Genomic DNA, 23,275 nt, shown 5'->3' on the forward strand with positions numbered 1-23,275 from the left:
AAAATTAAAGTATTTTTGACCAAAATACCTCCGTTGGAATAGTCACATGTTGGCCAGCCATCAAAAAATCCTTATTTGAGATGATTTGGCAACTTCATATCTTTATTTGAGACGATTTAATCACTTAAAATAAGCACACTTTATGTCCTTATTTGAAATTTTTCTCATGGTAAATATAGTGCGAACATATATTATAAGAAAAAAAAAGAGTCAGAAGGAGAGGCACGTAGGAGAATCATAGTGCCACGTCACCATATCAAATCCACGTCAGCAGCTGGGCAGCCACTGCTGCTCTGCTCCCCAAATTATCGAACCCTAGAAAACAAATAAAAAAGCAGCAGCTTTTCGCTACTTCCCGAGTATTTTGTGAGAACTTCGTGAGTTCCGGTGTGCGTCTCTGGTAGATTCTTCTTCTTCTTCTTCAACCTGCGATCGTTCATCGCTTCAAGCGCGATCCGAATCCGCATTCGCGTTCGCATTGGCCGCCATTGATTGGATCGCCAGCCTCACAGCCTCTCCTTCCCGCATCGAGTTTCCCCATCCCTTTTTCATGAAGTCGCGTCTCCTCCGAAGATGGTTAGCACTCGCCATCCGATGCGCCTCCTTCTTTTTGGCTGGTTCTTTTGCTCCCAATCAGTAGGTTCCAGGGTCTCGTTGGTGTGTCGTTGTTAATGGGTGATGGTTGATTTCGGTCGATTTCAGTGAAGTGGGTCGATTGTTCGAGGCTGTCGTCTGGGTTTCATGTGTGAAAGATTCGATCTTTACGGGATTGGGAGTCGCCCTGGAAGGGATGCACTGATGGGGTTTTGCCTTTTGTTTGCTAGTTGTCGACTGGTTCATTATTAGATCGATTTCAGCCTAAGAAAGTCCATTTGATTTGATCGTGTCGCTGCGGTTCCTTTTGGGCGGGTGCCTGATTGCTTTGAAATTGGTTTTTGTGCGTAGAGCGGCCGGATAGGAGGAGGAAGGGAGAGGCCTCGGAGGCTTGAGGATAGGAGCTCCTCGGGGCAGAGCGGCGCGCCCCCGTCTAGGCATCTGTGGGTCGGGAATTTGTCTCATTCCATTTCGGAAGGCGATCTCGTCCGCCCATTCCTGCGGTTCGGGGAGCTCGAGAGTGTTGCTTTTCAACCGGGACGTAGCTATGCTTTCGTTAACTTCAAAATTGAGGACGGAGCAATTGCTGCCCTGAAAGCGCTCCAAGGCTTTCCTCTCGCTGGCAGTCCACTTAGAATTGAGTTTGCAAAGGTGGTTAGTCTTGCCCCCAACCTTTGTTACTCTTTTAACTTCAAGCACCTTGTTGTGTGGTCGTATCTATCTATGACTGTATATTTCAATGTTTGTTTTTCAATCAATCAAATGGTTTCATTGCCTGAAGACCATTATGTGTCTCAATATCTTTCACAAGTGCTTATCAAGAATCTGTCCCGACAATATCATCACAACCAAACAGCATCTCTAAAATCCGACATGTTGACCTAATCCACATATTGCGTATCCCGAGAGGTTTGCTCCATTACAAATCATGAAAAAAAGGTGTTGCGTTTTTAAAAGTACATTTGATTACAGGTCAAAAATTGTTAATGATCTCCATTCCATCTCTCAGACAGGAGAAAGGGGAAACTTGATCAGGTGCACGGTGCTTAGATATTAACTAACAACAATGAAATTTTGGTTGTTATTGCTTAAGAGGCAGAATGAAAAATGCAGCACGACATGCTCAATACATGCTTTTACTTTCATCGAAAGTTATCAATGTCAGCACAATATGCATATAGCTCCAATTAGAAGACCAAGAAGAATCTTGGGAAGAAATATGAGAAGCAAAACATCTTAATTAGTTAAAATTTTATGAAGCTGTGATTTTCAACCATGTTGGCCTAAAGATAATGAAACGTTTAGATAAATGCTAGGAGAATCATCTTGGGAAGTGTTTGAAGCAAAAGCTTGTCATCCCATGTTTACACATGGTTTAAATAGTCTTATGATTGTCTTTTGTTCTCAATCAAAGGTCAACCATCTGTGATCTGCTTATACGTGCACCCATTTTTCATTGTAAAAAGAACTTCATTTGAACTGCCACTTATACAGTCATGGTGCGTTAACTGATAATGTCCTGTCAGGGGATTTTGTTTTGGACAATTGAACCATTACAATAGAAATATGGCTAGTCTCAGTATACAGGTTTTGCACTAGATACAGATGCAAAAAAGGATCTGCAGCAAGTGTAGAAATCTCCACTTAACATAAACGAGGGAGGAATCAAAACCAATCCAATCTGAAACCCAATCAGCTCCAGCATTGAGGATGATGAACTTCCCTGCATCTGCTAGTGGTTCTTGTCCTTCATTAACTCTACCATTTGTTTGTGCCAGCTACTTGGTGTAATAATTAGTAGTAAAGGCTTACTGGTTCTTTTATCAAGTCTCAAACTCTTGACCTTCTCCATAAAGAAAGAAGTTCCATCAGACTCAGGAATGACCCGGCCTACACTACAGCAATGACAGAAATAATAAATTAAGGCTTATTTCACAAATTGGGATTGGCTATGCAAATGATTTTACGAGATTGTGTTCAAATTTATATAAAGTTTTCTGTAATATTGGTAAGACATAAAGTACAACTATTATTAAAATTGAAGGTCAACAATATGAGCCCAAATTGAATAAGAGGATCATCCACTCAATCACTACTTTTCTTGCATAAGCAACAATGTAAACAATCGGGATTTGACATTAGATCGGTGGTTTATAGAACGAATAACTGCTTTCTTTTATCTACTTTCACATCGTTATGAGGAGGACCTCAATAAAGTAGCAGAAAAATGGGAGACACACTGTGAAGGAAAATATTGGGTGAAAAAGAATGAAGTGTTCGGTTAGAATCCAGATAGCAACCAAAGTAAAATGAAAAGAGATGAAGGGAGCTGTAGTATGTAGCGTATAATCTGGGTCCTATTGAAGTAAATTCAATTGGCACAGATGCAGGTCAGAGAGAGAAATATGAATCCAGCATGCATTTAGCAGTTCCAGTTGTAAAGTTACAGTAAATCACCAAGGTTAACTGGAAAAGAATTATCACTCAAGGATATTCCTGAGATCAAGTAATCTGGAGTTCTTTGAGTATATGCAGATGGTACCATCATCATATATAACTATCAATCATGTCACTCAAGTTCTTAATGCCAAAACTCAGTGAGTTGATCGCTTTGCAAATGAAATGTAAGCAGCTTCGTCACAATAAAAAGCACCAAAATTTAAACCAAGCATGCAAGAGAGATTGAGATATCCACAACAAATGTAGCCAACCAGCATCTGATTTAATAAACCCACACTACCTCTCCAATATTTTCTTCCAACTAGTTGCAAGTGTGCTCCAGTCCAAGTGGGCCATTAAAGTGGTTCGATGTTTTTTATGATTGATATAAGCGATTAAAAACAGAGTTTTTTCCGGTCCATTGAACTTGTTCTTCACATGGTAGGTCAACTTGAGCTAAATTCAACTGCATGAATTCGTTATTCAGCTGGAAGAAAAAGTCCCACAAATCTTGAGATATACTATATGCTGTTACAATTCCTACATACATTGCCTGCATAAACTAATTATGCTGCCATCAATGCGCATAGCTTAGTTAACTTCTGAAACTTTCACCAGTCAATGAACATATGCAGTGCAGAAGGTGATAAAATACAATGCAAAAGTTTTGTGAGAGCGCATTTTATACTCTCTCTTCTTGAATGGACCAGTGCAATCTATGGCAATTTAGTTCCTTCATTTGTTAATCAAGACTTGAAATTGTGCAGCCAATTGTCAAAACAAAGCAAGTTTGATATGTTCAAATTTTTTTAGACTATAATTTGGCACTCACGAGCAGTCCTAGTTATCTGTTCTTTCCTCGTTATTGAAACATGTTAGCAAATCAATTATTTTAAAAACCTTAAGCTCTTATATATAGATGTAATTTCTCTACACTCTCTCATGCGTAAGCCAAACCCTAATGTGATATGCTAGATGTTAACATGACTACTTCAATGTTAAAAAGATACAGTTTTTTTAGACAAACTTTGACAATAAAATCCAAGAATAGAAAGTCAGAATATATACATATAAATACATAAATATCTCCGTGTGTGTGTCAGGATTTCGATTCATTACTATGTTCATATTTGCAAAAGTTTAAACTTACATTGTAGTGCATATTTTTTTTGACAAGCCAAAACACCTATCATGTGCATTTAGTATATCTGCATTCACACTATGTATGCAAAAAGATAAGAGAATAATGGGACTGATCAGAGTTGCCATCCAAATGCTTTATAGTATTTGTGATTGAAGTGGCATAGTCGCCGATTGAATGTTAACTTGCATTTTAACTAAGTTAAAAAGGTACACAAAGCAGCTTATTTAACAATAGAAAGTGCCATTTGCATGAAAAGAAGGAGGTGTTTGGCTAAACTAATATAATTCTTAATCGCCTAAACTTCTAGATGATTACCCAACTTCTAAATGAGCCGGTAAATGCACTTCTATTGTATGAAAAGACTTGGACTCCTGAGGAGTTTGGATAGAAGTTTTTAGGTGTTCCAGGAGGACCATGACACTTGTCCTCCAAACCAATGATGTAGCACAAAATGCTATGCATTTCATGGGCTTCTGCCCAAAAATATGTCGAGTCAATGGATGGATGGATGGATGTGGTTCTCTGGGAGGACCTAAAAACATATCGAGCTTGGGAGCCTCAACTACCTAACTGTTTGCTCGTAAACCGAAAGTGATACGGAACTGAATGCTTGGAGTCGTATTTCCAATATTTTTTGCATCTCATTTGCCAAAAAAAATCAGGTTACTTGTGAAGAACTAGTAAAGAACATTCTTATTTAAACATCTATTATATGGACCATTTTAGCTTCTTGTGGTTGCTCACGAAATGAAGTATGTTAGTTTCAAACTTGAAGTCTAATAGTCTCTACATGTGTGCAAGCGCGTGTTTTACACGTGTTAAGATGGAGCAATAAAGGGGATACCACTCAGTTGTGATTCTAGATCGCTACTGCCTTGTCAATTGTATATCATTTTTGAGGGATCACAGCACATTGGCATTGTTCATGGCCTAGTCTCAGTTTATGTAATCGGATAGTTTAATCCTGTTTGGAAGCAACGGTAGATTTAAGTTTTACCTTTCTACATTGATTATAGATGCCTCTATGTGAATGGTTTAGTAGTCACTGATTTTGACATCTGTTGAATGCTTGACACTTTTAAACCAAGCTTTTCCAAGAAGATCCTGTTTTAACCCTTTGTTGTGAGTGTAGGACCAGATCAGTATTAGCTTTTTGACTCCACTTTTGTTGCTAGAGGGAAGGTGTGCTGTAGTTATCCTTCCAATTTCAACATTCTAACGCATGAGATGCTGGTTGTTATTAGTTTAGTCACGGTCTTTAAATCGTATAGCAATGTTCGGTGGGGATTTTTCTTTAGCTGTATTGAAACATATATTTTTTCTAATTGATGAGTCCTAGGTAGATATAGTTCATTTGGGGTAAGGAAACTTGTGACTATTCCGACTCTTTTGAGCTTCATTATGATAGTCTCTTCAACTTTAAAAAATGATGACAACAACCAAACAACCGACCCACCAGCTACCCGAGCCTCTTCTTTTTCTGGGTTGGCAACATTTGTTTCCAATATTTATCAGGTCCCCATTAAATGCATATATCCGAGACTGTACTTTCTGCCTATGCGTATTTGTTGTTATCATCAGGCAGAACAAAAGTATGCGTATTTCATATGTTATTTAGGTTTGGACAAGGGAACTAGTTTCTCGAATATTGATTATGAACGTTACACACTGGTCAGTAATTTTTAAATATTTGAGCTGGAGAAAAAGAAGGTAGGACAGTGTTTCTTGAACTACTGCAGCATTAGTTTAATGGACGTATGCACTTCCTTCCAATATTTGAATGGTTATGGAAGAGCATTGTCGAGAGGCCCCAGGGCTTGCCTCTCTCTTTTTACTAAAACCATTTGGGTCGTTGTTTCACATCTCGAAACTCTCTTAACAAGTGTCCAAGAACTCTAATAAGATTAGAATAGAAAGCGCAGTTTTCCAATGGTTTTCTCCATTGGCCCTAATTGTGGTAGCAATCTGTCTTAAGTGGATTGTATATCTGAAGTGAAACTAATTATCTAGAGTCATTATTTTATTTATATATTTATTTTTACCTTCTTTTTTCTTTTTCTTTTTTTTTTGGGGGGGGGGGGGGGGTTGGGTTGAGAGAACTGATCTAAAGAATTGAAGCTTTTTCTCTGTATGATTCTGTTGAATTTTCTTGTTTGTCTGGCAGTTCCAAAACCTAGAGTCTTATTTGTTAGTTGACCTTAATGTCATTGCCGAATGTGTTTAACTTCGTAAGTTTTTGTTCTTAAGTCACCCGGTGCTCTTTCCTTGTTCTTGAACAAAGATGTGTTTCCTGTTCTCTCTGTTGGTGGTCCATGGAAAATTGTCCCTGTTGTGATCAGTATGTATCATAACGAGCTTGGTAGTGACTATTCAAGACAATGCCTTTGGGGTTTATTCACCGAGGATGTCATAGCAAGACATCTATAGAGTCCCATTTTACATGACTGAAAGCAAGACATCTAGCATAAGTGAGCTGCTGAACTTATGACATGCAAAAGTCAAAGTATTTGCAATCTCAAAGCTGTGTTTTTATCGGAAAAGTTGGTGTCTTTGCTGTAGTTATTGTTAATTGTTACTGTAGCAGAAACCGGTACTCAGTTTATATGATCCTCTCTGTTGCTTGTTGTCCGAAGAATTTAAGCTATAAATTTCATGGGATGGCTTTTGGAAGTGTCATTTTCCTCTGACTCAGTTGTTCTAATGAATCTATATCAGTCTTTAGATGACTCAATGGTTTATGCGCTGCAATCTTCTAGGTTGATATTCATTTTTGTGCTGAAGTAGTCATATGAGATTATTTTTAAGAACCTTTGAAGAATATCCGTCCCCTTTTTCACTGCTTATATTGTAGAAGAGTTTTGTAACAATTAAGGTTGGGTTACACATATGGGCCACAACTTAATTGTAGTTTAATACAAATTTGCTTTTTATTAGTATTAAGCAAGACTTTTGTAAAGATTAGAAAATTGTTTTTAATCACATATTACAATGATTTATGACGGGATAAATAAAATATTTGCACCAAAAGAGAATCCTCGTTCCTAGGGTAGAGTCCCTATCCCTGATGAATGTCTTATCATGGTCTGCAGAGTGGACTGCAAGTTTAGGATTTCTGACCCTTGAGAAAAAAAAAGACTTGTTCTCTAGCATTTATTGAAGATGTTGAATCAAGTGTTTCAGAATGAGAATATATTGGCATTTGAGAAAGGAAACCTGTGGAAGTAAGTGATTGGAGAAGAGGTCAGTCAAATCTCATCAAATTTTGAGCTGGTTTGGAAATGGAGAACCGTGATATGAGGTGCTCTAGTGAGTATGCAACACAACTCTGTGGTAGGCCTACGTGTCAGAAGGGTGAGAGAAAACTTCAGTAGGACTGCTATAGAAACTATATCGAATTACCTTGGATATGTGTCCCTAGTGAAGGACACAATACTGGATAGGATGCATTAACATGGAGGCTATGTTAGAAAAACCTTTGTGCTATTGATGCTCTGCTACTGTGGACGTATGGTCTATTTACTTTTAGCAGTAGAAGAACCAATAACCACACTGTTTATCTGGCAACGCATCTGAGTTTGTAATAGTAATTCATGTTCTCCAGCCCAAAAAATAAATTAAAAAAACCATGTTAATTTAGTTATTCAAGGTTATTTTCTGTTAAAATTCGGTCAGATACTTTCCTAGCGAGCAAGATGTCTGTCAAGTTCGAAGTTTCCCAATAACTCACATTGTATTTAGCCTTATCATGCAATATATAATATTACTAGCTGTACTCTCTACAGGAATAGTCTCACCTTCATTGTCATGCTAAGATTATAAGCAATTCCTTAGTGTTACCCTTTGGCAACTTGTTGAGGCTTTCATCATTCTTTCCTCTGGAATAAACCGATTAGACTTTCTCCATTTGATGGAAGTTGATGAAAAGGAACAGATGTTCCTTCTGATTACACATGCTTCATTATTTCATCTTTTGAACAGTTTTATTCTCTATTGACACCTTACAAAAATCCATACTGATGTACTGGCCAAAGATGAGAAAGGTAGAACTAATATCTCATTTAATAGTCTTTTTGCTTTTCTTACTTGACACTTTTCTTGGCTGGTCAATTGAAGATCTACTTGTTCAAGGTAGTTGAAGAGACAGCAATTGCTTCTTCATAATATTGATCAGAATATTTCTCATTTGCTCAAGGACAAAAGCTTACCGCATCTCAGAAAGTCTTGTGATATGTGTCTTGATTGTATTTGTTCCTTTATTGGGTCTCTCATTCCGTTTCAAGGTTTTCATTTGCTACTTTAACACGGATCCATTTTACAATGAATGTTGCTTGTTCAATTTTTGGTTTTATATTCTAATGGCAAAAAGTTCTGTACAATTTCCTTCTGACTTAACATCATCTTCTTATCTCAGGACAAGTCCTCTGTCCCGTCACACAATGAGGAGTATTTTGAACATAATAGTGAACAACGCCCTTCGTCAAGGGAATCTCCTCTCTTGCAAAAGGACTCTAGGGTTCGCCATTCTAGTCCTGAACCTTTTCATCTCGATAGACCCAAGATGAATGATAAAGCTGCAGAACCTAGCGAGGTTTTATGGATAGGATTTCCAGCTTCGTTGAAGGTGGATGAAACAATATTAGGAAAGGCCTTCTCGCCATTTGGTGAGATTGAGAGGATCACCACATTTCCAGGGCGCACTTATGCCTTTGTTCGGTTTATAAATTTAATATCTGCTTGCAGGGCAAAAGAGACTCTCCAAGGAAAGTTATTTGGAAATCCTCGTGTGCATATATGTTTTGCAAAAAATGAATCGGGCTCGTCTAGTGGTGGAAGGAGCTCGATAAGTGGTCCTCTCTCTCCCCGTTACCAATCTAATGGTCGCCATGGATCTTCGGAGAGCTTTTGGCACGATATGGACAATGCTGGCTTAACTGGAAATCCTAGTGTCAGGTCTCCTCGTACTTTCACAGACTTGGATTCCGAAGGTCACGATGGTTATGAATTCAGTAGAAAGGGTAATTTGAGGAGGAATGGTTTTAGTTCCCTGGAGCACAGAAGATTTGGAGAAGAGGAGTCTGAATCGAGGCCATCACATAGTGTGTATGAATTCCGTGGCAGTCCAAAGAGAGATTGGGATCCTCACCTTCCATATCCTAATCAAGGATTTTCTCAAACAGGTGCATTTTACGAAGATCAATGGGACATACTGGAGGAAGTCGACGTCCTTCATGGGCCAAAGAGACTGAAGAGTAATGCTTATCCTCCTGACAATGAGCTACCAGAGTTTCAACTCTCTGATTTAAGACGTGAGAATCAAGCTTTTTCTCATGTATTATCTGACTCTGTTCGATCTGATCCCTTTGGCATCGAGTATGAGCAGATGGTTAGAAGGAGTGACCATCCAAGAGCCTCTTACGAAAATATTCAGACAGGTTCTGGTTCACTGCCAACAGTAAATGTTGAGAGGAAAAGAATTACTCCAGAGATTAAACAGTCTTCAGTAAAAGAGTGGAAATGGGAAGGTACCATAGCAAAGGGAGGATCTCCTGTATGTCGTGCTCGATGCTTTCCTGTGGGAAAAGTGCTTGACATCTTGCTGTAAGTGTATTAATCCTTATTAGTGCTGTTCTGATTTAAGATGGTAATGCCATGGTCTTTTGAGCTGCCCCTGCAGCTTACTCTGGCACTGCCTAATGTTTGCAATTTGGATCCCACTTTAGTAGAATGATGGCTTGAGATTGGCAACCATAACATGGCATGCATATATATTACTGGGTCTTGAAGCCTATGTTTTCAATACTGTTTGGCTTCTAGTTGACTTTTAAATTCAACTGCGTTTGTTATTTGAGAATTTGTGGGCCCTACTAATTTTCAGCTTACAAAGATTTTAAACTCGACTTCTCTATCTTCTCTAAATTTAATGATCTCATTTTCATGAAGCAAATTCTTCTAAAAATGAAGGTGTTAAATTTCGATATTTTGTTCAACGAATAAAATGTAAACTTTCCCAAGAGTCATCTCACTGAATCAAAATTGCATTTTACCTTCTGCAAAATGTGGATAATCGGATTATTTCGAAGATAAACCAGCATAGTCAGCCAATTATGCTTTTCCTAGATAAGGAGCTCATGCATTGTCTTTCTCAGTCAATGATGTCTTTTTTTTTGGGTAAAAAGTCAATGATGTCTACTTTTTGAATTTTTTACACTGCTAGGAGACGGACCCCCTGAAGTATTTTGGGGCTCCTGCGCCCATGATCCTTAACCCAAAATCACCCTAAAAGTGCTCTAAAGGAATTGCTGTCAATTTCCCATTAAGTGTTCTCACTGCATCTTGAATCTCAATTAATATTCTTGTAATGCAGGCCGAAATTCTTGGATTGCACAGCTAGGACTGGTCTTGAGATGCTGGCAAAGCATTATTACCAAGCATCCGCTACTTGGGTTGTCTTTTTTGTCCCTGGAACTGATGCTGATATTGGGTTCTATAATGAGTTTATGCATTATCTGGAGGAGAAGCAGCGAGCAGCTGTTGCTAAGTTAGATGAAAGAAACACTTTGTTTCTTGTGCCACCATCTGAATTCTCGCAAAAGGTACTAAAAGTACCTGGAAAATTAAGCATTTCTGGTGTTGTACTGAGATTAGAGCAACCTGGTTCCAAATTTGGTGCTGCTTACCACCCAGATGAGCTCGAAGACCCAAAATTAGTGCCCTTTCCTGGGCATTCTTTATATCCAAAGCCATCAACACCTTCAAGGACACAATTTCTAGAAACAAGTAAACTGGGGCCTGGGAATCGATATTTTGCGGTTGATGCAGCTACTTCTGTCCCATCTGTCCCATTTTCAATACCACTGAATGCTGGAACTAGTAAATATGATACTTGCAGTGAGGACAGGGATGAATATCTGCCCCAGCAACAAAATCTTCTGCAATCAAACTCGCACTATCTGGCAACCTCATCAGGCACAAGAAGCGCACAATCACAACTTCCGAGCAGCACAGTTGACTCTATACCAAGGATGGTGCAATTGAGTGCAAACTCTGGAGTTCCTTTATCTGGAAACGACAATATGCCTGTTCGGGATAGGGAAGCCCTGATTCAATCATCAACACCTCTTCTGAGCCTACAACCTGAACAACTTTCTCAGTTGGCATCTCTTCTTGGACAACAGAGGCAAAGCATTCCAAACATTTCTGGAGGAAAATCAGATGGTTATAGTTCCCAGGACGTGAAGGCAACTTCTTCCGAGCTTCCTGTGTCTCACTATGGTGAAGTCCAGCCGTTCCACCAGCAGCAGCATCCACAGCATCTATTAAACCTATCTGCTGCCTCGAAAGAACTTAAGGCTGGTGCTCAGGGGAGTCAACAGGTGTCTAGTAGTGGTTCGCAAGAAGCTGAAGCAGATCCGCAGAAACGTCTCCAAGCAACGCTGCAGCTTGCAGCTGCTCTTCTTCAACAGATCCAACAAGGCAACAAAGGTTCTTAAATAGGCAACATGTATCTAGGTGGGCTTAAATGCTGTTCAGCTAAGGACATAGAAGGGTTGATGAAACGGTATGCATGGCAATAACGCAACAAATATCGTCACTAAGTATAGGTTTCCCCTGGATAGTTTAATTGTCAATCTGCTGTGACTTCTTGCGGTGATGATTATCTGCTCTCTTTTTCGCTTGACTGACAAGATGTTGGTTTAATAAGTTATAAGTGTTCATTTTGGTCCTCTTAGCTCTCAATCTGATTAAATCTCATTAGTAGACTCCACCTTCGACCCATTCCTTTTTTTGATTGGTCATCACAGTAAAACTCAATTTCTCCGCGTCTGTTTCTGTGCCCTAACAAATGAAGTCTGCAGCTCTGCAGTCTCAGAGTCCCAATACCTTTGGATTAATATCAATAAATAAGAAATGATGCACAAATCAAATGAGCCATATGCGTGTTTCCCCTTTGTCCTGCTGAAAGCTTGGCAGAGTTTTAACAATGGCTTTTGATGGTCGCCAGTACTGTTCATTATGCAGACAAGTAGATTATCACGCAACAAACAGAAAATGAACCTTTATTGACATAAAAAATTTGTGATATTTGGACGATATGATACACATATGATATGATGCAAGCTTTTAATCTCATATGGAAGAACCTTCAAAAAGCTTGGGCTCTAAAGTGTGGTCCTGTACACTCTGCTAAACATGAAGAAATGACAGATTCACCAAAAAATTGATGCCCGGCGGTGGTATAATATCTACACATAGAAGTAACTCGATGAATCTGCAGCATTTGCCGTGTCTCTGCAGAGTATCGATCGAGCTTCAGTCACTGAGCGAGGGGGCTCAACATCCTTTTCTTGAAGGGCATTTCCTAGTAATCGCTGCATCTGAGAAGCAAATGTATCGTCCAATATCTACGGTGTAGAAAGGAAAGAAAGAAAAACATCATAAGAATGTCGAATAGCCCTTTCTTTAGAATACAGACGGAGTACTAGACATTTGTTTGAGCAATTACTACATAGGAATCAAGAAAAAGTTAATGTTTTGTACCCAATGAAAATTTTCCAGGGCAATGACATACGTAGATGGGATCTGAAAATAGATGAAGGCACGTACCACAAGAGCATAATAAGATCCATTATACCATACTCGGTTTTCTTTCCTGCCCTCGAGAAACTTCAAAACAATCTGGCGTGGCAGCACCATAAAATCAAAAGTATAAATACGGTTCATATCTAATTTACCATAAAATTGTTCAAAACATTGATATCAAGTATAATGCACTAACCTGCCCCATCCTGTCCCATAGCCCACGACATGTTGCGACAAATATTTGACTCGAGAAGACCTCGTGTAAGTTTGTTATCGATTCAATGAGTTGTAAACTCAGCATCTGCATTCTTTCACGGATCTCAACCTCTCCATCTTCTTCCTTTGTTTCTTCCAGAATCCTTTTCAACCGTGTACTACGGTTTTCTTGCATCTATACAAAAGCATTAGTTAAGTATCTAATTGGAGCTTAAAAATTCTCAAATCAATTGTAGCCATTCTCAAATTTTTGTCCTTCAGGATTTTACTTGTAATAAAACATTTAAGTAGAAAAGCTTGAAGCAGTAATTAGTGGAACCTAGAAATATAGCTCCATCACATTTAATACTTTAAGTTCTTTCCTTTGGATGTTATTCTAGGCCAAGTCCAAAGTTGATAGATACGTGAGTTCCTTTGATGACTTAACGTATATCTCCCCAACTACTTCATCTTTAGGGAAAGTAAGAGACACTTACATTGGTGACAAGCTTTCCTACTGTTGCTTGCAAGTAGTTCTTGTATTTTGTTCTCAGTAGAACTGTGATTCCATTCATCTGTTCTCCAAACAGCGACTTCTTATCTCCAGTCACAGGTAGATAGGATGCCCAACACTTCAACATGTCCTCCACTCTACAGTGTAGAACATCTAGTATTCTCTTTATGGTGTTCAGGAATATCCCCAACTGAAAAAAGAACCACATTCCAATCTCTCAGCCTTGTGGTGAAAGTAATCCCTTCTTTCAGAAAAACTTGAGGTAACGGTAACTACTACGACACCATGTTGATGTCGTATACTTTTAAAGTACTTGCCTGGCTGGGAACAGAGTATACTGCTGTTGACTGTCGTCTTGTCAGCTTTTGAACCTGCATATTCAACCTCTTTGGGATACTATCTTTCAACGGAGTCAAGATGTCATTATATTGCTTCTCCAGTGCTTTTATAATTGCTCGTTCCACGTCCGCGACGGCCTTTAATTAAGTCAAAGAAACATCAGTCAATACGATGATCACAAGGTAGCATACAAGTTGTTATTGCATTTTTAATTAGCCGAGAATTGCATTCATATCTGAGACTTGCTCTCAACTCTAGGACAGAAATAGTGCTTACATTTTCCAGAATGAGAGAGTACTGCGGCCAATGATTGATCACTACTTCATACTCAGTAAGAGCATTTTTCATTTTATCATACATCTCCTCCGCAAAAGGCGAGGTGAAATGATTTGTTATTACTCCTGACCATGGAACCTGCAAATATGTAGCAAATGAACTTTATTGGAAAACAAGTAACTACTTACTTTCACACACCAACTAAAACTTGGCCGAGTAACTACTTACTTTCACACACCAACTAAAACTTGGCCGGGTTAGAGAGATATGCATATATGCTAATGGAAGCTGATACATCTCAAGAAAAATACCTTTTCTGCTTTGCAGAGTTCCAGCAAGTTCAGTTGCATTTCCTGTACCCACACTATGATATAACTGTCGAACAAGTTCCGCGAGTCAAGTCCATCCTGCACTGGACTGCAGCACAAGCGTGTCAAAAATAAGTTCCATCTTCTAATAGGGTATGTGTTCAAATATTATTCCACGTCAATTGACAACAGGTCCTAAATGCTCTTTATATTCATGTGTTCTCCCTCCACTTATCAGCTTGAGCTTTTGGATTGGACTTTCTAACATGGTATCGGAGCTAGTGCTATCCCTTTCGCGAATGTGCATGGTCAAAATTCCATGTGAATATGCGTAATCAAAATTTCACATGCCGCTCATAATCCGACTTGCACGTGAGTGGGGGTGTTGAAATATTATCCCACATCGCTTGACAAATCTTAGAGTTCCTTAGAGTATGATTAGTTACTTCCTTAGAGTTCTAGATGCATTTGTGAGCTGTGCTCCTACTTTTTCCATCACTGCACAAATCGTTTCTATGACAGAGCAAATTTTCTTTCACAAACCTGATGTTCCATAACTCGAGATCCCTCTCGAAATCAGCTGTTGCCTTTAAGAGTTCATTTACGTATGGCAGTGGACTAGATGGAGGCCATGCAGCAAGAAAAGCACTAATCCTCCTGTATAGCTCGGTACTGTACACAGCAGCTGCGATGTTCGACAGGTCAATTGAACTGCAACAGAGCAATCATGTTAGAAACCCAATGACATAAGCAGTATGTACTTTTGGCAGGTGAACGTCTGGACAACACTTTTCAGCTTACATTAATTTGAATTTATGATCTCAAGCACACCCTTCCCACAAAACTTTGTATCGAACCATACCATGACCAACTAAATTAAATGACAGTGGAAAATATGCAATTATTCTGTCTGCTTCTTGATTCCTGTCTAGTACTGTCCATTTCACTGATTATATCCAAACTCCAAATCACATTTACTGTCAGTAGCAAGTTTCTGAGGAGAGTTCACAAAAGCTTTTAGTACCTTGGCAGTATATGCTGGTTGTGGATCTTGATATCTGCTTGTATCTCATTACTTAAATTGATGCACAAATTCTTCATCTTTAGATATGCTGTCGATATGGTAACTTGATCAACTAGAAAGGTATCAGAGTTGCTTGACACGAATTCATCTGTCTCTAACATATGCTTCCGACACCTCTTCTTTGCAGCAGTCTGTCAGAGGTTGAAACAAAACGAAGCCATAATAAATTAATAATGCATATTTGCCAGCAGAACTAACAAATTGATGGCATCTATTTAGAAAGTTTATCTTGAAAATGATGACCTATACCCTGGCCACTTGTATTAGGCCATGAACATCCTAATAAAGAGCTGAATCCCCCTACTTCATAATATGTAGCTGAAGTTGTAGGTCAAACCATTAAGGGCCCGTTTGGTTCGACTTTGGGTTGTCTTTGGCAAAATGCAAAAGCTTTTGGGCTAAAGGGGTTTTCCAAAATGCAGTTAGTGTTTGGTAAAGTGTATTTTAAAATCACATTTGAAAGCAATTTTGGCCTAAATACCGTTTGGTAAAAACTAATTTTGTAAAGGACTTTTGCTAATATTTAAAAAAAAAATTGAGGTGGAGCTCTCAGCCACCGACGGGCCAAAACGGCCACCGGCCAACCGCCGCCGGCCAGCCTCGCCTGAGGTCGCCCAACCTCAGGTGTACCCTAGGTCGCACGACCCCGGCAACCGCCGCCTGGGGGTTGACCACAGGCGGCCTTGCCTGGGTCGCATGACCTAGGCGCCGCCGCCTAAGGTCGGGCAATCTCGGGCGGCAGTGGCCGGGGTCACGCAACTCCTCCGAACCAAATGCTCGGGGAAAATGAACAGTAGAGGGCTTTGGAAATGCAATTGCATTTCCCCAAAGTGCTCAAAAAAAATTGCCAAACGCTATTTGCATTTGGCCAAGGGACTTTGGGCCCAATGTCCCTTGGAAATGCCAAACCAAACAGACCCTCTAGATTTTCAACCTCATTTTATGAAACACTATTTACCTGCAAATGGTTCCTCAGCATATTCTGTGCATCTTGAGCAAGAATATCATGAAGGAGGGTAAATACTTGGACTGCAGGAGCAAGAGCTGGTGCAGCAGATTCTTGCGTTGGACCAAGCAAGTCTACCAAACCGGTGGTTGAGTTTTCATCTAGCGATTTGTAGTTCTCGAAAACACTTGCAAGTAGACCCTCGATTTGGGTTTCACAATCCAAGAGAATACCTTTCTGCAATACAGGCAAAAGATGAAACATATAAGGCTTTCTCAGGGTGCTCTCCAAAGTAAAGTTTTGTAAGACAAACTTGACCTTAGCAATCAGCCTAAACAGATCAAGTAGTGAGTTGGAAGTTCAATATCTACTCAAGAAACTCACCTCCTGCCTTGTCAGGTTCTTCTCACCCTTCGCCTTTATAATGGGTACAAGTAATTCATTCACAAGCTCTAAACAGCCCTTTGTTGGAGTTGCCACATTCATGACTTGTGAAAGATATCTGATAGAGAAGTCAGAGTAAGTGGAGAGAAATTAGCATAAGTCGAAAGTAGAGAGCAAAATACAGATCAAAATATTGCTTTCAAGTGGACTCAATTATTACCTCAACTTAGTATATGAATCTGACACTTCATAATAATTTGCAAATTCAGCCAACAACCACTTCCACGGCCCATCTATTCGCAAGTTCCGAGAATGAAAATGTTGTGCCCGCATAGCAGCATCGAGCACCAAATCGTAAGCTAAAGTTTCCACAACAGGTCCACTCTGGAATTTGGTAACATTTACATAAACAGTTGCATCCACAGTTTATCAGCAAGAGTGCTTTTAGGGAACTTTGGCATTTAAATGCACAACAGTACTAAAATATCATGAAAAATGTGAGAAAGGGTATGATTTCTCTTGTTATCTTCTTCAAGTTTTTTTCCTTCCAAAATATCCAATTGATCTCAACCTTTCATTATGTTTGTTCCTCTTTCCTTTTTTGTCTTCTCAACCTGACCAAGTCTAAGTGCTTCCTATCTGAGAAGGGACATGCATAAATGAACAAATGAGTAAGTTATAGAAGAGAATTAAGAGATATTCTTCAACGCTCAAGTCCTGAGAAATCATAGAATTAGAAAGCACTTGCCTGAGATATTCTTTGTTGCTCAAGTCTAACTAGATCTGCTTCTTCTTGCTCTAAGAACGGTTATATATAACAAAGTCTCCTATATCTTTCTTAGTGTTCTATTAAATTCCAGTGAACATTCCATGCCAGCACATGGTTGAACTTGAAAAGCATTATCTGAACCCGCCATACGAAGAGTAAAATTTCGTTAAGCCCAAATAGGTGCACACTAAGTATGAATGACTATTACCGTGGCAATGTTAAGAATTATAGTCAACTGTTGTTACTGCAGATGCTGTAAGGAAATTTAGGCTTGTGGAGGACAATCAATTGGATATGCACCCGGCAATTACTCATGTTTTGCTCTTAAAATGATCTTTCAAAGGTATTGTCATGGATGGAGTTGTCCCGTAAGTATCAATTGATCTATGTAGATGTCTGGTGATTGACATGTTCCAATCTACATCATATCTGGCTATGCTCTAAAGGGGGAGGAATCTTGTTTAAGGGCCATTAGGCATCGACTGTGCTAATGGTTCACTAATGCTCTTAGCAAGTCAGGTCTGCAAAATTTACATGAAGCGAACTTCAAAGTGCTACAGTTATCTAAGGTTACTCATGTAAGGTCTCAGTTGTTAGTTGACCCTTTCCAACTTGAAAAAGAACCGAAATGAAAAAAGAATGATGAGAAAATTGAATCACATTCTGCTAAGAGATAACTCAAACCTTTATATGGTGAGTCTCATCAGATGTATTGGTGATAGCAATGGAAAGTTGGATCTTCCCTACACATTCATGATCATCATGGTATATCGGCCACCATCTTACTTTGTCATTCTGAAAATTTTTTAATTAGAGTCATGTAATGGAAGCAAAGAATAGCACATGATATTAAAACATAGATAATATATGCATACAGGATTATCAGTCAAGGATGAAATTGGAATGGTAGCCCGACCAAGGACTGACTTTTTCGTATCTTGCACTTCCACCAAAAGAGCATCCCCTTGACTCTCTGGAAAGCTGAAACAAGCCCAAGACCACATCTATAAATAATCACACTACTACATTGGCCATTGACAATAAAATTAAGTACCCATTACCACAATTTCCACTGTGTATAGATAAATGAGTTTTGGCGCTCCTAGAATCCACAACTTAAAAAGACAAAGCAACCACTTACAAGACATGGTAATCTCCACATCCAGGGTGCAAGCAAATTCCAGAATCGGTTTCAGCTTGAGAATCATCTGAAGAACTCTTGAGTTGAAACAAGCAAGAAAGGGGCTCTGCAAAGATGGAAGAACATCATGTACACGTCTGCAGAAACTCAAGAATTAAGTTCCTGATATCATGATTATACTCAGTGGCAAACTCAAACTACCATTTATTGCTCAAATCTCACTTACACTTCTTTGTTGCATAACAAAATTCTGCTGTTCAGATTGAGGCAAAAGTTAGAATTTAATGAGAAACGAAGCCCATAGAAGTTTTTATTGTACTTGTGCAAATCATCCTACATATGCTGAAGCTCTTTATTTTAATTTATGCGCATGCGGATATTAATTATACGACAAGTTCTGAACAAAAACGAACATGTCTTGAAATTCCCAATATAAGATAACGAACCTTCTGGTGTGATTGTAAATGAGGCTAGTTTAAGAGAATTCATGCCAGTTTTGACGAGCGAGGAAACGTGTCTGATGTACTCTGCTCCTGCTTGCAGATACATAGCACTTCGCTGTGAATAAGTGCTCTTAAGCTTCCTCCTCGGGACAACTCGAAGTCTTCTAACTGACACATCAAACAAATACACGCTTCAGTCTCACGGCATCTTTACACTGATTGATTGCTGTAGATGATGATAAATTAGAGAACGTCTATTTTTCTTTATTTTTAGTCATCCACAAGGTCCAGGCATGTGGAAAAAATTTCGCTCCAAACTTTGGTATTTGAAATATCAATCTAGAGAAGAGAAGGAGCTGAAGTGACAATTTTTCGAATTTGATCCGCATTTGACAAGCATATATTTTGAAGTTACTGCAATGGAAACATCAAAACCACACCTTCAACTCTTATCTTGCCAACAATCTTTTTTCCCTTCAAAGGGCAAGACTGCACAGTCTTTGTAGTCCTCCCTTCTCTTAATTTGACACTCCTTGGATGCAACAAAAACTTCTGTAGTCTGCATAATTAAAGGATGATGGACATGGAACAGTTCAGATTTCAAAGTAGAATTTGAATTGAGATTACAGTGAATAAAGTAGTTACATAAATAAATAACATTTGGAGGAAAGCTAAAATTAGGCTACCCAAAGGCATTGCGCAGGACAAGGCATTCATCCCGCAGAAATTCAGGTGCCTCTGTACAACCTCTTGCCCATGCATATAGACATAAGCGAATACATGCATCATATGCTACGAGTGTTTGCCAAGCATATTGACCGCTGCAGTAATCACAAGTACGATGCCATTAGGAAACAGATAAAATCTGACATGTAGAAAGATAAAAGCAGTATCACTTTACCACAATGCCGGGAACTGGTAGAAGCTGGTGTGTCGTAGAACGAAGAATTAAAAAAGGTTGATACTTAATATGAAGCAGACATTTGCTTAAATAAGTGGAACTGCTCGGACTATAATCTCTACCATCAGAATGAGAAGATGTGAACTGTGATTGTGAATAGGAACCATACCTGGCACTGTAATAAGGTGAATGTTCCAGTGAGTTGGTCTGCTGGTGCGGTATCTGTACTTCTTTCTCATCCTGAATGGTTTCTCTCACTCTGTGTTTTGTTAAGGAATATTGGTTACGTACCGCAATGCACAAAAGGGTAGACAGTAAGATAAAATTCTTATCAAGGACTTTACATCCACAAAGTACCTTTCGCCGACCTCTTCATATATTTCACTTGCTCCCCAATCTGCTGTATCTTCAATAACCTCCGAGTTTTCAGAAAAACGTGGTCCATTACCAGTCTTGTCAATATCTACTGATCCTCTGAAAGCTTCTTCATATTCACTTTCAGCTTGAAAGCTCTTCTCTTCTATTCCACCATCCATTATAGGAGGTGCACTAGGAGTCCCCAAGTCTGATACGCCACTTTCCACAACATTGACATGAGTCGGGTTTCTCTGCAATCAATTACAAATTGAAAACCATCAGTCCAATGGCTATATCATTAATATTTACATCAGTTAAAGTGATTTGGAGGATCATCTCACACCCACATTGCGTAGGAGAACTCGCTCTCGAAGCATATGGCTGCTTGCAGGTGCAGATGTCAGGCCACTCGGAGCACAGGTCCTCATTCCTAATCCCCCATCTGATGTATGTCTTCTACTAGTCCTGGGCACTTCAATTTTGAGTTTCTCCATTGCCAACCCTCTGTTCAAAGGTCGCCCTGTGCCGGACTTCACTCTCGTGTGAGGCATATGCCCAAACACTTCTTCTTCGTCATATCGGTGGAGAACTGGCTTCAATGAATCGTCTTCTTCGTCAGTGTAGGAGCAATCCATATCATCCGGGACAGAAGCCACACTTTCCTCATCACTTCCCCAATCGTCATCATCGCCTTTTCCCAGAGGGGGAGTTACAATGCTGTGAGGCGTGAGGAGACCCGAGTGAAATTTCAGTGGAGGTAAAATGTGGCTTGACATGTAGCTGTTGCTGTTGAACCCTAGAGGAGATTTAGGAAATGGGTCTACTCCGGTGAGCCTCTCCGATAAAGGAGAGCGAGCTGAGTGAGCTGGTGCTTCTCCTACATCTGATCCCTGCAAGCCATTGATCAAGAAAATGATATGTGGAGGCAAATTAAGGACAAAAACTGAACCCTTTCGTTTATGATGTTACTATAGTTTCTCTATTGCTGATCGTTTCCAAGATTACTTTAAAAAAGGCAACAATTCATCTCGAAAGGCGAAACGCAAGATTGCTGCGGACGACAGAGGAACCTCTCGCGGGCTGTCAAGGTTCAAGAACAAGAACCTCGGGAAAGAGGGGGGGGAAAGGGGAACCTCCGGCCAATTGGGTGTCTAATTTCACGAAACTTTCCCTCAAACCCACTAATTGAGACAAGATCACCGCAGGGCAAGAATCAAGAAACACCGGAGATCTGAAGAACGCCCGAGGCCCGCACGGACAACGAAAAGCGAAGGAGCTGGAGTTACCTGCTTCACCCAGCTGATGGCGCCCTCGTCCAACCCGTCCGTGAACATCTCCGCAGGCAGATGATATGCGCGCGTGGAACACAGAGAGAGAGAGAGCCCGAGAAAGCGAGGTTCGAAGAAGAAGAAGGAGATGGCTTGAGGCGAGAGAGATGCTGCGAGCTCCAAAACTAAACAAGAAGAAGAAGAAGAAGAAGAAGAAGAAGAGGAGGACGAGGAGGAGGAGGAGCGTTAGTAAAAGTCTTTTAAATGTTAACGGCTAGTTTTGAAATGGGTTTTGCTTTTCCTCTTCTTGATGTTGCTTAATGTTTGAGAAAAGAGCGATGATCCGCTGCGTCCTGTTTTATTTTCATTTCGTTGCGCTCTCGCGTATCTCCTTTTTGTCTGTTTTTCTTTTCTTTTTTTTTTCCTTTCCTTCTTTTCGTTTTTTCCTTTTTTTTCATTTGAGTTAGGGGGAGGAGTTTCGAGTGGACCGTATCATCGGCGGGCCAAACTTACTCCGACCCGAAAAGGTTTAGGCAAGCATAACCCAAGCCGAAAATGTCTCTTGTCCTCAGCTTGTCGACTGAATCAAAAGTTGTGTAAGCTGTGCCTAAGAGATCACAATGTATGGTTGACCAACTTGGGTTGGACTAATTCTTGGAAGTTAAACATTCCATCAACTCGTATTTTATTAAGAATCATGTTAACGAATGTCCTCCAAAACGCTTGAAATATACTTTAATCGGAATTATTTAACTTTTGAGGTACTGATTGTGTATTTCAACGGGAATTTTCAAAATCATTTCATTAAAGATGAGTTGATCCATCGTTTTTTATAAACATAGAATGTTGCTCGTGCTTAGTCGACTAACGAGTGATATGTCGAGATTAAAGGTGTTCGTGGATGAATGATAATATTTTCAAGGTTTCTTTAGATTTACACTACTCGAATGATTCGGCTCTCTCCTTATGTAAAATCAATAACCTAGAATTAAATAGAATTTACGATCGAAAGTGGAAAAATACTTAGCAATCAAAAGAGCATGTTGTATCTGTAATTAAATTTACGTTAATTTTTTTTAATGCTTGTACTAAAAATGACAAAAAAATGAAATTTTCTCACAAAGGATAGGCCAAATACAAATATAAAAAATTATTTTACCATTATGGCGAATTTGGCATGACTTTTTCAAATGCACTAGAAAAAGTGCAACCTTTTGCCATTGTGTCAGGTTTAATGTAATCTTTTGAAAGCACGAAAAAAACACGCAGTATTTTACCACTATGACCAAATTAACATCCTCTAGTATTTCATCTTCTCGGTGTCATCTCATCCACGGTGTCGATCCTCTTGACTCTCGTTGCATTGTCCGCAAGAATAGATACATCTCCTATTTACCAGTAGAATGAAACTATGGCACGATCACTTGCACGAGTGAAAACATTTCTCTTCCCGACCATATGGATTCATGTTCCTTCCTAGTAATTGAGTGAAATATTTAATGGTTTTGATCTTTTGTACGTCCGCCAGAATATACACCCTTTATCGTAGATGAAACATGGCGGTGTGGGATAAATATTTTCTTCCTTATCGGC

At 39.5% G+C, this 23,275-nt stretch overlaps 2 protein-coding genes across 3 annotated transcripts; one reads left to right on the forward strand and one right to left on the reverse strand.

Annotated features, from left to right (window-relative positions):
* The first annotated feature begins 332 nt into the window (after positions 1–332).
* LOC115688836 (flowering time control protein FPA) lies at positions 333–11,901 on the forward strand. Of its 2 annotated transcripts, none has more exons than XM_056315169.1 (4): positions 333–576; positions 946–1,248; positions 8,589–9,775; positions 10,542–11,901. In XM_056315169.1, exons 1-4 carry the CDS (start codon positions 574–576, stop codon positions 11,665–11,667), a joined length of 2,619 nt encoding a protein of 872 aa, XP_056171144.1. In that variant the 5' UTR covers positions 333–573; the 3' UTR covers positions 11,668–11,901. The 2 variants fall into 2 exon arrangements, with proteins under 2 accessions (XP_056171144.1, XP_030470619.2); XM_030614759.2 differs by having other exon boundaries at positions 946–1,245.
* Positions 11,902–12,220: 319 nt separating this feature from the next.
* On the reverse strand, positions 12,221–21,893 carry LOC115688835 (uncharacterized). Its single transcript, XM_030614754.2, has 22 exons — positions 21,701–21,893; positions 20,762–21,304; positions 20,415–20,665; positions 20,227–20,316; positions 19,843–19,977; positions 19,597–19,715; positions 19,160–19,324; positions 18,714–18,819; positions 18,448–18,553; positions 18,257–18,367; positions 17,024–17,187; positions 16,804–16,921; positions 16,432–16,656; positions 15,414–15,604; positions 14,933–15,100; positions 14,393–14,498; positions 14,082–14,219; positions 13,784–13,942; positions 13,450–13,656; positions 12,954–13,148; positions 12,782–12,853; positions 12,221–12,579 (listed from the first exon to the last, which is right to left on the reverse strand). The coding sequence occupies exons 1-22, from the start codon at positions 21,746–21,748 to the stop codon at positions 12,421–12,423; spliced, it is 3,576 nt and encodes a 1,191-aa protein (XP_030470614.2). The 5' UTR covers positions 21,749–21,893; the 3' UTR covers positions 12,221–12,420.
* Between the last annotated feature and the right edge of the window lie 1,382 nt (positions 21,894–23,275).

The sequence above is a fragment of the Syzygium oleosum genome, unplaced genomic scaffold (genome assembly GCF_021117445.2).
Source record: "Syzygium oleosum isolate NSW1041296 unplaced genomic scaffold, Sole_v2.1 Sole_v2.10, whole genome shotgun sequence".
NCBI classification, from domain to species: Eukaryota; Viridiplantae; Streptophyta; class Magnoliopsida; order Myrtales; family Myrtaceae; genus Syzygium; species Syzygium oleosum.

Coding starts and splice junctions, on each gene's coding strand:
- LOC115688836 (XM_056315169.1), top strand. Junction 1,249..8,588: donor GAATTGAGTTTGCAAAGGTG/GTTAGTCTTGCC, acceptor TTCTTATCTCAG/GACAAGTCCTCTGTCCCGTC. Junction 9,776..10,541: donor AAAGTGCTTGACATCTTGCT/GTAAGTGTATTA, acceptor CTTGTAATGCAG/GCCGAAATTCTTGGATTGCA.
- LOC115688835 (XM_030614754.2), bottom strand. CDS start 21,748: ATGTTCACGGACGGGTTGGACGAGGGCGCCATCAGCTGGGTGAAGCAG. Junction 19,325..19,596: donor TGGCAAGATAAGAGTTGAAG/GTGTGGTTTTGA, acceptor TTGATGTGTCAG/TTAGAAGACTTCGAGTTGTC. Junction 13,943..14,081: donor ACTCTCTCATTCTGGAAAAT/GTAAGCACTATT, acceptor ACTTAATTAAAG/GCCGTCGCGGACGTGGAACG.